This window comes from Xenopus tropicalis, chromosome 3, assembly GCF_000004195.4.
Source record: "Xenopus tropicalis strain Nigerian chromosome 3, UCB_Xtro_10.0, whole genome shotgun sequence".
Taxonomy (NCBI): Eukaryota; Metazoa; Chordata; class Amphibia; order Anura; family Pipidae; genus Xenopus; species Xenopus tropicalis.
Window position 1 is genome coordinate 101,886,181 of NC_030679.2, and position 17,060 is coordinate 101,903,240.

Here is a 17,060-nt window from a genome sequence, read left to right on the forward strand (position 1 = left end):
TTTACCATCACTGGCTATATTTGCACCTGACAGTAACCCATAGCACCCAGTTAGCATGTTTCAACCAACTGCTGGATGATGTAATAGGTTGCCATGGGTTACTGCTCAAACCTCATAAGGGAGGCGAGAGTTCTGCTTAGATGCTACTTAACACTGGCATTGGTAGGAGTGATTGACCTATAGTGATATAACAGGTAGTAGCCTTGGGTGGGCAACGCCTTCAAATAATCAGTCACACAACGCCCTCAGTCTCCTACTCACCCCAATCTGCAATAATAACACTACAGCTTGTACAAACTAACCCTCCCATAATACATCTTCTGGGCCTATTGGTACGGTAGCCTTACACCTCCAAATGTATTTCAAACTTTGAATTGCAGTATTTCATTAAGAGAACGTCCATCAGAGAGCTCTCTATCGCCCCCATGCGGCAATGACACGCCTTGCTGTAGTGCTATGGTTCCGTGTAGCGGCATTGCTTGGGGAGGCAGCGCTCACAGTGACAGGGGATGATGCTCCAGCTGCAGCCGGTGGGAGGCAGAGTCAGCCCAGCAATCTTAGCTCAGGAGTGAAAGGCAAGAATCACAGCTTCCCCTCCAGCTCTCCCTCATACCCACAATGCACAGAGTCTGACACCAAAATAGAAATCTGGAAGCCAGGTAACATGGCGATCCTCAGCAGCACCTCTGGCTGAACGCATCTCCCGGGAGCGCTGGGTATAGTGACTGCTTTAGGCGCCTTGTATGAGCGGCGTGGCGGGAGGCGATTGCCCAGTTCTTTGTACGTTGCCGGAGTGAAGGTTAAGCAGCATGGCAGCATCCGAGCTCTATACAAAGGTAAGCACTGTACATCGCTTCCATTCTCCCCTATTACAGGTGCAATAATACAGTGTGAAGGAGGGCTGGGCTGCAGGATGGAGAGGGGACGTTATCCTGTGTGCTGCTGCTGATAGCAACAAAGGCAGGGAAGCTGAGCTGCAATGAATGAAAAAGCCATCGCCTTTCATGTGCGGCAGCTGCTTCTCCCTAGACCCCCACCCAAGCTGCCTGTCTCCCACCCAACCCCATGCACTGAATATAGGCCAAGCAGCATCCCTCCTATTGTATTAGCTTGTACCATACCCCCCTGCTTTGGGGCTTTATCTGCTGTCAGTGTTATCTCTGCTCTTATGGTACCCTTGCAGTATTGTCATTTTTATAACAAAACGAGAGATCTTGTTCGTGATACATAGCACATGCACAGACTAATGCATTGTTACCCTTTGATTGGAAGATTAGCATGTGCTCTGTCAATAAATAACGCTTCTCTGCTTGACCACTTGCCCTTGACAAATGTTCAGAATCAGCACAATTCAGTAGATCATGGATACCCAGAAAGCTGTCGTTAAAGTTCTACTCCCAGCACCCACCAACAGCCAAATGCTGTCCAGGGCTTCTGGGAAATGTAGTTTAACAGCTGGAGGGCTTGGGGTGTTAATGGTCTTGTTGTGTAACAGATCTGTAACAGTGTTAAATGCATGCTGCTAAAGGGTGTAATTAACTTTCCCCCCCTTCCCCCTAGAACACTGGTTTTAAATCGGAAGGGATTTGTTCATATATTTTTGTGTTATGCTTGCTAGTTAAATCCAGGCCTAGTTAATAGAATGCAGAGAGGGAGAAAGGGAAGCATGGCACAACAGGCCTTGGGCATCTAATTATATGAATCACAGTCGTTAGAATGCATTGCCTCCAGCACATGATACATATACAGCCCAGAGCTGCAAGAATACTCTCATTTAGTTCCCAAGAAAGCACATTTGTTTAGGATCTTACTGATTTCCTGCAGCCCTAAATGAGCCTTTATCAACCCCACGTGTTTATTCTTTTATAATAGTAAATATGTCTTTAATGGTTTTGTAACTTTTCCTTGCCCCCATATGAAATGCCTGAGCCAGGTGTAGGCAGAACTGGGCATCTATAATTGCATTCTCCTCAGCTGTATCTGGTATATGCTATTTTTTTTTATAAATTATAAACATCTGCCTTTAATGAACAGAGAAATGAGAATTCAGTGTGGTACTGTATATTTGCATGCACAGGTATGGGACCTGGGGTTTGCTGGACAAGCAAACTGCTGTATTTTTGGATCTCAATACCTCAAGCCTATTAAAAACTTATAAACATTAAATAAACCCAATAGGATTGTAGAATATCTTAGTTTGGATCAAGTACAAGGTTTTATTATTGTTTTATTATTACAGAGAAAAGGAAATCATTTGTAAAAACTGGAATTATTTGATTAATATGAAGTCTATAGAAGATGGCTTCTAAATAACAGATCCCATACATGTACTAGAAAATGTACTTCATTTATAGACAAGGAATGTGTTTTCCTTAAATCATAGGTTCCCTGACTGTGGTGCTGCATGCCCAGAAAAGCCAACAGCAGTGGATTTAGGGGGTCACTGTGAAGTCCAGTCTGTATAAGATTTGCGGTTAAAGGACAAGGAAAGTCAAAATCTATTAAGCACACTATTAAATAGTACTACTATTGCTGTGTAAAAACGCTATATTTCTGGCTTGCCTAATGAAAGATTTACAGAGATACACATACTAGAACCTACATACTTGTTTTAGTGAACGGCGCCGCCATCTTGTCCAGCATGTCTGTATGGGCTATTGCTGAAAAGCACAAGCCAGCCCCCCCCTCCGATCCCCGCACCGCTCCCTTCATATGTTTGCCTGACACTTGCATTTGCCTTCTGCCACAACAACCCCCCCCGCACTTGCCGGGTCTGTGCATGTGATAGAGTTTAGCATTTTAGCAGAGTTATGTATTGCCACCCCCCCTACCCCACAGCATGTCACAAAGTGTCCTTTGCTACCCCCCCCTGTTCACCGCTCACCTGCCACAACCCCCCCCAGCATGTCACAGACCGCCTACAGTCCCAAGTCGCCAAGTCTGGGAAGGAGTGATGCATTATGGGAATCTTCTCTACCCAGCATTTTTTTCCTGTTTGGCTTCTCATCTTTTGAACAGGTGAAGTATGGGGAGACTTAAGGGCACTATTGAGAGAACTGAAGGTATGCCTGCAGCTTGAGATTATTAGCCTTTCCTTCTCCTTTAATGCTAATTTGCTGTCCCAGATGCCCCTAGAAAACCAGCCCAAATACCATTTGAGCTAAACACCTATGTGTATTCCTAGAACCAGGGCCACATCTGTCCTCCCTGCCTGCTCGCCACTACAAAAGTGCCATTGGCTGGAACGCAATAAAGCAATTGTGTTTTTTTTTTTGGTATTATCCAGTGTTTCTGCTATATTGCATGGTTTTAAATTACCTTGCTTTGGTTTTGTTTTCCTTTCCTCAGGCTAGTCATACAAGGTATCTTGTCAGTGTAGCCTTTCTCCAGAAAAGTAGTGGCAACAAAACTGATCTCTCAGACTTGAAGGCACTGAAAACCATGGTAGGAGTTTAGTCACCCGCAGTTAATCTCCGCTACCATGGGCACCTGAAATGTCTTTACACTGGCAGTAAAGTGAATTGCTGGTGGAATTTTTTTAGGTATCCTTACAAATGGCAACAAGGGCTTTATATATCTGTAACCAAACTGCAGACCACCATGGGGGGAGCTGAGCAAAAAAGGTAAAAAAGAGATACTGCTTTAGGGCTAATGTTCCACGAAGCAATTTAGTCGCCCATGATTTATCTCTGCTACCACGAGTGACTAATTGCTCTGAAATGATTTTTCGTCACTTTGGTTTTCCAAATGCACATGGTTTCCTCCTGCAGACAACTTTGCGCGAAAACCGAAACGATGCGTAGGCTTTTCCTGCTTGCACTTTGCCGCGATTCAGACATTTGCACTAAGAAGCAATGCTGTTGGGATGTTGTCTTTTCCAGTACTAATATCAAGATGACATTTGCACCTAATTCTTTAAACACAAAGAAGTTGCGTCTATTGATGCAGGCCACTGTGTGAACAACAGAGCTACTTGCACCTGCAGTAGGTGCTCTGCATGCATTTCATCTAGACTGGCAGGGCAACCAGTTCAATATTCTGCCACAGTGGCCAGGCAGATACCATTTTCTCTGAGTGCAGTTGGTCAGACTGAGTTTAGAAAAATGAGATCAAGGCCTTCCCATGTATCTGCTTTTGTAGAGGTGAGGAGGCAACCCTGCTTCCACAACTGAAGCTGTATGACTCTCCAGCTACAGCAGCTGTAGGCAGTCTGATTCTTTTCTGCGTTCACTACTAAGTTCTTTTACTGTTTCTTAATGTTTCATATTTCTATTTTTTTGTTGTTTTCAACCCCTTGCCTGCCACATTTCTTTTGATCTTGCCTTGTACTATGTGGGCAGAAATCATGTCATGCAGATAGATCAAAGAACAAAGAAGGAAAAGTAAAATATACGTTGTTGGGTCTTTGACAGCTGGTGCATAGATTTTACAAGCTGTGGCTAGCCACAAAAGTCACAAATTTGAATTAAACCTGTATGATTTGTAATGTAGAAGTTTCTCTGAGTTAAAGTGAATACAAATGTGAAGCTCTCCTCTTTGCTCAGTCACTGTTGCCTGCTTTGCAATATAATAAGGTCATCATGTCTCCATCTTTATCCATCTTAATCCTCTGCAGAGTTTGATATCACAGAACACGTTCTAGATTCTCTCTGTCTATGTCATGCCTTGTTCTTAAGTTCCCTCTTCTCTGTGTTATTGTTGTCAGTGATTTCTTCTTGTTGTGGGCAGTGTGTTTTCTATTTTTCTTTGTACACTTTCTCATTTGTGCTTTTGACTTTAAGCCCCTCATGTTATGTTGTTGTCAACATTTACCCCCCATATGTAATAAAAGGCATTCAGTTTGCCCAGGAGCCAACTTAATGCTTTTTATTACATAGCCCCCTTAAAATCATGTTTGTGTATTTTACACAGCCTCTTTTTTTTTTTTTAACAAAGCCACAGACTCAGTGGACCTGGTACTTGCAAATGATTGAGATTTCCATGTATAAATGAGGTTGTGAATGTTGGCCTATTGGCTTGGTTTGGACATAAATTGCAGCTCCATACAGCTGACTTAGACCCTCCAAATAATATCCTGTATTATGGCCTTATTCAACCAACTTCCAAAAAGTTGGTTGGGGAGAGTACTAGTCAGTTAATCAGGTTATACAAGCCACATACTGTGTCATTTGGCAATCAACACACTTGGCCAAAGCAGGATGATCCAATCACTAGGCTCTTGGCCCAAATATTGTATTATATATATATATATTATAATGGTGGCAGAGGGAGAGGACAGGCTGGTGACCTGTAGTAAGAGAGGGGCTTCTAGCTTACAGATGCTAAAAATTCCAGGGCATTTATTTATCCAGTGACACACTGTAGCACACTGCCAAAGGGTACTGCCAATGTCTTTCCTTGTATTCACACACACACACACACACACACACACATCCATTTCATTATGTACACAATTTAAAAGCTACATGTGTCAATTACAAATAGAAATTAGGCTAAATGTAAGCAGGACAATCCAGCCTGGTGGCATCTTGCTCTTGCTAAATGGTACCAACTCACAGCCAAATGTTGTCGGAGGATGGGGAGTATTATTTTAGTCATAGCTGGAGGGCCACAGCCCCTTTCTTAATGATCTTTGGAGCTGCTTTTTGTGAAGCTGAAGGTGCAAGCAGTGTGAGTGAGTAAGCACCCAGAGGCCAGGCCGGCAGCCATACTGTGACTTCATTCAGGGAAATGAGTAATCATGGCCTGCCTTGCTACAGTTGCCTAGCAGCTCTATGAAGCAGAAGATGATGCGCTTTATCTTTCACATCACCCAGCTTAATCCTGTTGTTCATCTATAATTATGCCAGTAGCTGCCAGGGTGGCTGATAAGAGTGCCATGTCTGCACATGTAGTGCAGCCTGTTAGATTTATCAGCTACTGTAGCCTCTTTAAATATCAGAGCTGTAGGTTGTTTTATGGAGCAGTTACTATCAGGTCCTTAGGGCAATATGCCTCCTCACTGGGTTGAGACATATAAGTGCTCATTAATAAAAAGTAGGCCAAAAATGGCCACAGAATTGCACACATAAAAACACGATACCAGCATTGGACTGGGCCACCGGGGCACTGAGAAAAAACCCGGTAGGTCCCAGAGGCCCAGACCCAATCCCTGCTGGGAGCTCCACTGATCCACCAGTCTCCCTCCCCCAATGTGCTTGAGGTAAGTTTAATTTAGGCGTGCTCAGGGGAGGGGGTCGGACAGAAGTTGGGGGCCCCAGAGGTGGGGGGAGGGTGTGAAGGCAGCGAGCGCCATTGGGTGGTGCAGGGGCCCCTGAGGCAGAAGCCCCGGTGGGCCCTGCACCTCCCAGTCCGACCCTGCACGATACACAAAGTGCTTGTGCCAACTTAAAGGGTTTTAATTAACTTTTAGTATAATATGGAGAGTGATATTCTGAAACAGTTTGCAATTGTTCTTAATTTTGTATTTAATATTTTTGAATAATTTTGCTTTTTGTTCTGTAGCTCTCCAGTTTGAAATTTCAGCAGCTACCTGGTTGCTAAGGTGCTAGAATTAAGGCTAGTGATAAGGGATGAGGGAGTTGTGGGAAATGTAAAAGGGAAACCAGTAGCAACAGGGAACTGATTATTAAGCTTCAGGTGAACTGCTTATTCCTTTCAAATATCATTGATCACATTGCAAATACAGTGGCTTGCAAAAGTATTCGGCCCCCTTGAACTTTTCCACATGTTGTCACATTACAGCCACAAACATGAATCAATTTTATTGGAATTCCACGTGAAAGACCAATACAAAGTGGTGTACACGTGAGAAGTGGAAGGAAAATCATACATGATTCCAAACATTTTTTACAAATAAATAACTGCAAAGTGGGGTGTGCGTAATTATTCAGCCCCCTGAGTCAATACTTTGTAGAACCACCTTTTGCTGCAATTACAGCTGCCAGGCTTTTAGGGTATGTCTCTACCAGCTTTGCACATCTAGAGACTGAAATCCTTGCCCATTCTTCTTTGCAAAACAGCTCCAGCTCAGTCAGATTAGATGGGCAGCGTTTGTGAACAGCAGTTTTCAGATCTTGCCACAGATTCTCGATTGGATTTAGATCTGGACTTTGACTGGGCCATTCTAACACATGGATATGTTTTGTTTTAAACCATTCCATTGTTGCCCTGGCTTTATGTTTAGGGTCGTTGTCCTGCTGGAAGGTTAACCTCCACCCCAGTCTCAAGTCTTTTGCAGACTCCAAGAGGTTTTCTTCCAAGATTGCCCTGTATTTGGCTCCATCCATCTTCCCATCAACTCTGACCAGCTTCCCTGTCCCTGCTGAAGAGAAGCACCCCCAGATTATGATGCTGCCACCACCATATTTGACAGTGGGGATGGTGTGTTCAGAGTGATGTGCAGTGTTAGTTTTCCGCCACACATAGCTTTTTGCATTTTGGCCAAAAAGTTCCATTTTGGTCTCATCTGACCAGAGCACCTTCTTCCACATGTTTGCTGTGTCCCCCACATGGCTTGTGGCAAACTGCAAACGGGACTTCTTATGGTTTTCTGTTAACAATGGCTTTCTTCTTGCCACTCTTCCATAAAGGCCAACTTTGTGCAGTGCACGACTAATAGTTGTCCTATGGACAGATTTCCCCACCTGAGCTGTAGATCTCTGCAGCTCGTCCAGAGTCACCATGGGCCTCTTGGCTGCATTTCTGATCAGCGCTCTCCTTGTTCGGCCTGTGAGTTTAGGGGAACGGCCTTGTCTTGGTAGGTTTACAGTTGTGCCATACTCCTTCCATTTCTGAATGATCGCTTGAACAGTGCTCCGTGGGATGTTCAAGGCTTTGGAAATCTTTTTGTAGCCTAAGCCTGCTTTAAATTTCTCAATAACTTTATCCCTGACCTGTTTGGTGTGTTCTTTGGACTTCATGGTGTTGTTGCTCCCAATATTCTCTTAGACAACCTCTGAGGCCGTCACAGAGCAGCTGTATTTGTACTGACATTAGATTACACACAGGTGCACTCTATTTAGTCATTAGCACTCATCAGGCAATGTCTATGGGCAACTGACTGCACTCAGACCAAAGGGGGCTGAATAATTACGCACACCCCACTTTGCAGTTAGTTATTTGTAAAAAAAAAGGTTGGAATCATGTATGATTTTCGTTCCACTTCTCATGTGTACACCACTTTTGTATTGGTCTTTCACGTGGCATTCCAATAAAATTGATTAATGTTTGTGGCTGTAATGTGACAAAATGTGGAAAAGTTCAAGGGGGCTGAATACTTTTGCAAGCCACTGTATGTACAGCATGATGTCCTCAGATGCTCTGAGTCAGGATCCTGAGCAGCAATCCTTGTGTAAGATAGGAAAAAGTTGCATTTCTGCTCTGCATTGCAGTACCAAGGGTTTCAGCTGACTTGCCAGAATATATACTTATTAAGTATAGAGGATTGTTCTCTCCTGCTGGGAATTATAGATGCGGGAAGTTAACCAATTCCTCCCGACCAATACACACATTTTATGGGGGAGGGTTATGTGTATTTGTCCTGCTGCAGCTACATGCCAGCTTTCAGTGCCTTTGTATACACCCTTGTTAGTTCTATTTGTAATGTATGCTTCTCCTAGTTTTAGTCACAATTGCCTTGCTACTAGCGCCAAATGAAATCCTAGCCCTCTTGATGCAAAGGAGATTTTCCCGTAATGTATAGAATGTACAGGTAATAACAGGATTACAGTTTATTCCAGTTCTAGTAACCCATAGCAGCCAATCAGCAGGTAGCATTTACAGGTCAACTGTGTGAAATTAAACACACTGCTTTCTAAACCTATAATGCTAGACTATATCATACATTTCTTCACTTTACCTTATAAAATCCTACTCATTATACATGTATGTCAAATTGTATAATCTGTGGCTGCTTTACATACTGGTGCAGATGCAACAACAATAAAACTACACATACTGTATACACATGCATTCACACACTAATACTCAGAAACACAATCAAAGTGACACACACATATTCACATAAAAAACAACATATGGCAGTTCAGTGCTTCTGGTCGACTTCCAGGAACCAGGGACTGGAAGCACGGTGATGCCCTTTCTACTGTTAAGCTTCCCATTTGGGAACCCAGTATAGGGGAATTGTAAGACTGGTGCTATGGAGGAGATGCAGTTGGAGAGAGGGTAGGGAGGAACATTGTCCTGAACTTAAGAGTTAAAAATATCTGAGAATGGATTAATTCCCCTTACTATTTTTAAAAAGACTGACTTTGTTAAAGTTGAATTTCTTCTTGGCCTAAATAAGGGGCTTCCCTCAATATCTACAAGAATGTAACGTGGTAGAGAGAGATGCAGGACTGTTAAGACTCAAACAGTTAGGACTGCCCCACAGTACAACCTTACATCATGCAAGGTGTCGGCAGCTATAAGTCAGCGTGAGTTGTAAGATCCTGTGTTTGGCATCCCTGCCATTCATTCTGCCTCTGCTACTCATTCTGAGACTTCCATTATATCCAGCTGTGAGCTTACTGCCATATTGGAGAACAGATACCCTACTATACAACACAGGTTTCACAACCACTCACTTTGGTAAAAGGCTCGTTCATAAAGTTTCCACATTGCCGCTACATTCACAAGCTTCCATACACAACCCACTAGTGTCCTTTAATTTCCTGCCACTAACTACAGAAACACACAGCCATTTATAAGCTGCTGACCTTGTGCAAATCCACTGCTGCAATATAAACACAAAACCACGTTTCATTAGGTACAATTGCCAATAAAGTACAGCACTCTTGTCGAATCTCTTTATATTATGCTAGTGCATAAAAAGGAGGATAGCCATTGACTTCTAAAATGTTACCCCTAACTTGTGTGGCTATGTTTCTGGCTCTGCATACTCTGTGTATAACCATGTTTTACAACCAGTCAGCTGAACCTCTGCACTACCTTTGCCGGTACATGAACTGTAATCTGGAATGGTTCGGACCCAAGGTGTTCTAAATAAGGGGTATTTCTATAATATGGGATGCCATTTCCTAGGGCTACTGAAAACATTTAAAAAAAATCAATGTGATTATTTTGCCGCCAGTAAGGATTTATGCATCTTAGTTATAATCAAATACAAAGTACAGTTTTATTACTACAGAGAGAAAGGGAAATTAAAAAACAAAAGTTTGCTAAAATATTGCACATGTCATTCCTGTGGCTGGAAGCTTACTGGATTGGGTTGCTGCATAATAGCTCCCATACCTGCAGTATATGGCATGGCACATGGCATCAGACAGTATGTTCAAGATTAGGGAGAAGGTGACAAAATCAAACAATGGAGGATAAGTAAAATTACAAATAATTTGAAATTGAAGTTTTCTATCATACTTGCAGGGATTGGTGATATGTGTTAAACTCTAGACTGGCCTACTAGAGTACCAATTGCAATATATTGCATTTAGCATTGTCTAACCATGTTGTGCGTGACGGTGGGCCTTGGAAGCATAGTCCTACTAGTAGCTAACAATTTGGTAGAAAGAATTTGCAAAGGGATATTCTTTGCACATGAATGTTCTATCCACCTCATAATTAATACTTATTACTTATTCAAGCAGAAAATAGCAGAGTGTATAGTTTATAAATTAGTTGAGTGAATCTATTTTGCTATACCCCTGGTATAAAGCCTTTGGCTGCTCTTTATTGAAGTAACATCCCTTTTGGGCATGATCAATTAGCCAGAATAGCGTCTTGTTATTAAGTTATATTGCCAGACTGAGGCCCAGGTCAGAGGTCAGTGTCTAAATTAATTGGTTTAATGTCTGAGAGTAATGGATTCAGTTTTATATGAAATGGCCTATGCCCTCAACAGAAAGTGACATTTTATCTTGAAATAAAGAAAACATGATACATGTGATGGCAATGACTAAACTCTATTTTAACCCTAATAACTTGGATTTTGATGCATATAATTGACTTAATTAATAATTATTTTTGGCATTGTGTTTATGGAAAAACACAGCTGCCCTACCCACAGACTCATAGGCACAACATCTCATGAGATTTGGTTAGAGTCATTTGAAATGTGATGGAGATTCCCTAATGTTCTTAAGTGACAGTGTCTTCTGTAAAACATAAATCAATTCTCAGTCCTCCTGAGCTGCCCTAAAGGTAACATTTTAGAAAGCGTCTGAAAGGGTTTGTCTTTATTGTCTGGGGACTGATGAAGAAGGGTAATCTAGTGTATGGAGTAGGTAGGAAATGGTGGGGGGAGAAATTAGAGAGGCAAAGGAATTGAAATCATTACAGACATCTTGCCAAAATTCAAAGGCTACAGAGCATTTCCACCATGTGACAGACCCTATAATTTGATGTTAATAATTAGAGATGCTAGAGGAAGTGCAGTTGCAGTCCTGCAAATTTCCCTGCAGTCAGTTGTGCATAAAGCCTCTTTCATTAAAGGTACTTGCATCAAAATGTGCTCCTTGCATATAGTTATAACTTCCATATAGTTATGTTTGGAGGCATACAGTCCTTCCTGCCTTCCATTCCAAATCAAGCACTGCTGCTCCTACTGACACAGGGGAGCCTTGGAGCTACTTCCACCCCTTGACCAGGTGGTTGTTCCAGTGTTCCATTTGCACCATAGTGTCAACAGATGCAGTACACTCACGTGAACAGTGGATATGACACCAGATGGAGTTACATACAATTGCTAGTTTGGTCAGTTAACCTGAACAGGTGCCATTTCGAGTATTAGTGTGGATTGCCAGATTGCACAATAACTGACTGTCCCATGTACTGATTGCCTGGATATATGTAACTGGTGTATGTATGGTCCCCTTTAAATCGTGATATTCACAAATATTTTTTTATACAATTTCCAACAAAACTATTATTGTCCGATCCTTTAAAGTGGTCAGTTTGGTTGATCAGATTTCTATAATGCAGCTAAAGTTAATCAGGCAAAAAATTGAGGTGGCCGATTACCAAATTCAGTGTGTATTTTGGGCCATAAACTAGAAATTCACAGTTCTGTGTTTGCTTGCATTTTTTGCTAAGTGATCTGACCAAACTACTGATAGGTGAGTTGAATCAGTGTCTCTTGGTGACTGCATTTAGATTGTTCGTGCATTGTCACTACTTTTTTCCCTGTGGCTGTGCTCTGCCTTAGGAATTTTCTCAATGTATCTACTTCTTACTGTAATACATATGGGTCGGTGCATCTGTCTAGTTATCAGCCTGCCAGTAAATGAAAAATCCCACCATGCTCTGGTTATTTGTTCAGTGGCCAAGGGAAACTGATGGTGCATTTATAGTGCAAAGTTGCTTGGCTGTGAGAATAAGCATCATGTCATGGAATTCAGTCAACCCAAAACAACTGGCTCAGAACGTGTCTGTAATACATTACTTATTTGGTCTAATCTCCTGCCATGCCCTCTCTGTAAGCACAGATAAGTGAAAAGAGCACAGGCAAATGCTTAATCAGGAATGGACTTGAAGAATACTGGACAATGGGCAGTGCAGAGAATCTGGGTCAACTAAAATAAAAAAAGTAAATCATGTTTAATTTATCTGTTAATACCCTTTCTAGTATCCCCAGACAGCACTGAGAAAGGCCCTCTCCCTTCTGCCTGTGTTTAGTGGTTAATTGGAAACTGGAATAGGGATTATAATGGAAACAGTGTTACATACTTGGACATATATATGGTGTTAGTTTAAAAAAAAAAAAAAAAAAAAAAAAAAAAAAATCGCAATAGAAGTGGGGTTTCAGCCTTGAAAAGATTGCCGTTTAATGACCTAATGGTTTTATAGTAAATAATAAGAAAGAGCTTGTATTCAGACAGCCATAACTATAGATCATTAGTGTCTGGGGTAATAGTGAGGGTCACAGTACATTTAAAATGCAATGCTAAATATATATTAATCTTTAAGATGGTAATAGTAGTCTGAATTTGTTTCCCCACCCACTTCCCCTATTTTACCCCAAATTTCCAAAAAAGAGTCCATCAAGTTCAACCCTTCCAAGTGTACCCAGCACAGACAAACCTATACTTACCAATCTATACCAACACATACATAAACCATATATGCTAACATCAATACTAACTGTAGATTTTAGTATCACAATAGCCTTGGATATTATGCTTGTTCAAGAACTCATCCAGGCCCCTCTTAAATGCTTTAACAGAATCTTCTATTAAAGGAGAAGGAAAGGCTAAGTCACTTGGGGGTGCCAAAATGTTAGACTCCCCCAAGTGACTTAGATCGCTTACCTTGTACCCTGGGCTGGTGCCCCTGTTAGGAGAAAAAAGCACCAGCCCAGGGTACCTGTAGGAAGCGCTTCCTCCTTCCTGTTTCTTCTCCCAGCGAAATCCGTCGGCCAGCGCATGCGCAGTAGAGTAAAAAGCCGACTTTGTTTTTTAAGTTCGGCTTTTCACTCTACTGCGCATGCGCACCCAAGCGAATAGGAACTATGAAGCGCTCGCTGCTACCCCGGGCTGGTGCTGTTCGCTCCTAACAGGGGCACCAGCCCGGGGTAAAAGGTAAGTGATCTAAGTCACTTGGGGGTGCCTAAGAATTTGGCACCCCCAAGTGACTTAGCCTTTCCTTCTCTTCTTGGTAAGGGCATTTTTTCAACCTCGAAAAACCACCTACGCTGCTTTAAATGGATGTTCTGTTCCTCTAATCTAAAGGGGTGGCCTGTGGAGTGCTGATTGTTCTTATGGGAAAAAACCCCCCCCTATCTGCCTATAATCCCCTCTAATGTACTTGTACAGAGTAATCATGTCCCCTTGTAAGCGCCTCTTTTCCAGAGAAAACAACCCCAACCGTGTCAGTCTAACCTCATAGCTTAAATCTTCCATCCCCTTAACCAGTTTAGTTGCAGTTTCTGCACTCTCTCCAGCTCATTAATATCCTTCTTAAGGACTGGAGCCCAAAACTGCACTGCATACTCAAGGTGAGGCCTTACCAGGGACCTATAAAGAGGCAAAATTATGTTTTCATCCCTTGAGTCAATGCCCTTTTTTATACAAGACAGCACTTTATTTGCTTTAGTAGCCACTGAATGACACTGCCTGGAATTTGACAATTTGTTATCTACAAAACTCCCCAGATCCTTTTCAATTAAGAATCCCCATAACCCTACCATTTAGTGTATAACTTATATAGATTTATATTATTTCTATCAATGTACATAACTTTGCACTTTTCAACACTAAACCTCATTTTCAATTTTGCGGCACAGTTTTCCAATTTCGTCAAATCGCTCTGCAAAGTGGCAGCATCCTGTATGGAACTTATAGTTTTGCACAATTTAGTATCGTCAGCAAAAATAGAAACAGTATTTTCTATGCCCACCTCCAGGTCATTAATAAACAAGTTAAAAAGCAAAGGACCAACTACTGACCCCTGCGGTACTCCACTAACAACACTGGCCCAATTAGAAAATGTGCAATTTACCACCACTCTTTGTAATCTATTCTTCAGCCAGTTCTCTCTACAAGTACAAATATTGTGTTCCAGCCCAGTATTACTAGATTTCATTCCAGCCTATTATCAAGGTGCTAAACAACACAGGCCTTTAAAGGGGACTTTGAACAACTGAAGGAAAACAGGTTGTAACAGTTACATTTTGTATCATACAATGTATACAATATAGCAGAGCAAAAAAGTACCATTGCCCATAGACGCATACATCCCAACTGTCCTGATTTTCACGAGACAGTCCTGATTTTAACAGCTCAGCCCACAGTCCTGGATTCTTATTGAATCTCATTTCCCTTTTGATCTTCTGCACTGAATGCCAAAAAGATAGTAGGCTTTTGGCAGATAGCTCAGAATACTTAACAGGCAACACCTGCACTTAGATACAATTGTAACTAATAAGCTAAACAGGTCTCTTGGTGGAACGGAGACTTACATCTTAGGGCTCTGGCACACGGGGAGATTAGTCGCCCGCGACAAAACTCTCTGTTCGCGGGTGACTAATCTCCCCGAGTTGCCTTCCCCTGCCATCCCACCGGCGGAAATGTAAGTCGCCGGTGGGATGGCAGACGCAGCGGCGCGATTTTGCGCATATCGCCGAAAAAGCCTTGCGAGGCAACTTCGGCGATATGCGCGAAATCGCGCCGCCGGGTGTGCCATCCCACCGGCGACTTACATTTTCACCGGTGGGATGGCAGGGGAAGGCAACTCGGGGAGATTAGTCACCCGCGAACAGAGAGTTTTGTCGCGGGCGACTAATCTCCCCGTGTGCCAGAGCCCTTAAAGGTCAATTTCTCCTTTTATAGCAAAACCATAATAACACAAAAAACAAGATCCAAAAAGCCCCAGACACATGTTCAAACTTTAAATGACCTTCCAAATTTTGTAAAATGGGAGTGGTATTTAGGGGGTGCAGTCTCAAAAAGTGCAAGTGATAAAAAAAAAAAGTTCACCGCACTATGCATGGATTTTTTTTTCTTTGTTCCTATTTGCAATTTTTTTTAGTATTGTGAGGTATGCAGCTGATATAACATGCAGGCAGGCATGGACTGGTAATCTATGTATTTATTAAGATGCCATAGGCAGTCACTACTTAGTGGGCTGGTGCAAAGCTGTTTGGGCCTCTATGTATTTGACATGCCAGGGCCTATTTTGAATCCCAGTACAGGCAATGTACATGGATCTTGGTATATGGAGGGGGAAAGTGTTGTTGCAGATTGTGCAACAGTAATGTGTGGTCAATAAGCAACTTGTGCATGCTTATTGGTTCCCTGTACTATGCATGTCTTGGTCTTATGCGTAAATACTGTATCTGTAGTAGGACAGAAACTCTACTGTCATCAAAAGTAATATACATTATTATAGAAAATGTATATCGCCCTCAGCCAGTTTAATATAATAGTAATATATAATATAATATTGCATCTATCAACTGATTCCTAACTTTGACCAAAGGTGGAATTAAGAATTGCTGTTCAAGGTTATGCATTTGGCTTTTGATGAATTCTGGTTGTTGTCATTCAAAAGCCTGGAGTCTCCTTGGTGGACATTGCTGCTCTCTATATGTGCTTTTAGTATTGACACAAAACATAAATGTTACTTTTTAAATGTTTTTAAGTTTAAAATCTTTCAGGTGAGCTTTTCGTTTTTAAGAGAGGATTAAATGGTAATGTTTGCATCTTTTTAATCATGAAAAATCCAGGCAGCAGCAATAGCCTAGATCTACTGAAGATGCTGCTGTTTCTTTTTTAGATTCATTGAAGATGCTGCAGATTTTTTCTTATGTGTGAGAAGAAGACATGTATTTGACCAGTGAATGCAGATTGTAATGTAATTGATAATCTCAGTGAATAGACTTTCCTGTATATGTAGCATGTATTGGTGAATCATTTGTGTCTCTTTCATATAACCCCTGGCACTGGCTATAAGTCGATGTTCCTTAGTGACATCTCACATATCCACATGCATGCAGAGGGCAGGAGGCAAATGCGCATACAGCACATAATAAGCTAAATATAGCCGCAGTAGCATGGTCCCTGCAGTGTTTGGGCTTCTAACTGTTGGTCAGGATGTCACATTCTAAAAACTGCTGTGCAGACTGTGCCCGCTGTTCTTCTGGCCTGTGCCTTTCAGGAATTAATGAATAATTCTGAGTCATGTATTCTTAATTTGTTGTCTGTCTGACTCTTGGTTCTGCCTGTCTCTCTAAAACTGCAAAGTGTGCCTGGAAAATAGAGGCGCTTAAGGGTGGATTTGATAACTATGTATAAATGTATAAGGAGACCATACAATAATCTCTTTATTGGATTATTTACCAGATACAAGGGCATCCATTCCAATTAAAAGAAAGGAGGTTTCGTCCAGTGTCAGACTGGCCCATCAGGAAAACAGGAAAACTCCCAGTGGGCCCAGGTATCAGTGGGCCCTCTTGCTTCTAATTATTTAGACTATTTCATGGTCATTCCCTATTTCTGTATGGGAACAAGGAAGCTTGATAGATAGAAGAATAGAGTATAGTATGTAGATAAAAAGAGACTAGGAGAATAAAGAGTTTGAGGGAGGAGAGAAGGAATTAAAGTTTT

At 41.9% G+C, this 17,060-nt stretch overlaps 1 protein-coding gene across 14 annotated transcripts in view; it reads left to right on the forward strand.

Annotated features, from left to right (window-relative positions):
- The first annotated feature begins 456 nt into the window (after positions 1 to 456).
- The window catches only part of myo5a (myosin VA), a 99,270-nt gene continuing 82,666 nt past the window's right edge, over positions 457 to 17,060 (forward strand). For 5 of the 14 annotated variants that reach the window (XM_031899180.1, XM_031899183.1, XM_031899181.1 and 2 more), the window contains exon 1: positions 457 to 836. In XM_031899180.1, the coding sequence (XP_031755040.1) occupies positions 810 to 836 (27 nt within the window). In that variant the 5' untranslated portion in view covers positions 457 to 809. The remainder of the gene's footprint in view (positions 837 to 17,060) is intronic. The other 9 variants (XM_031899185.1, XM_031899186.1, XM_031899190.1 and 6 more) reach the window with 3 other exon arrangements.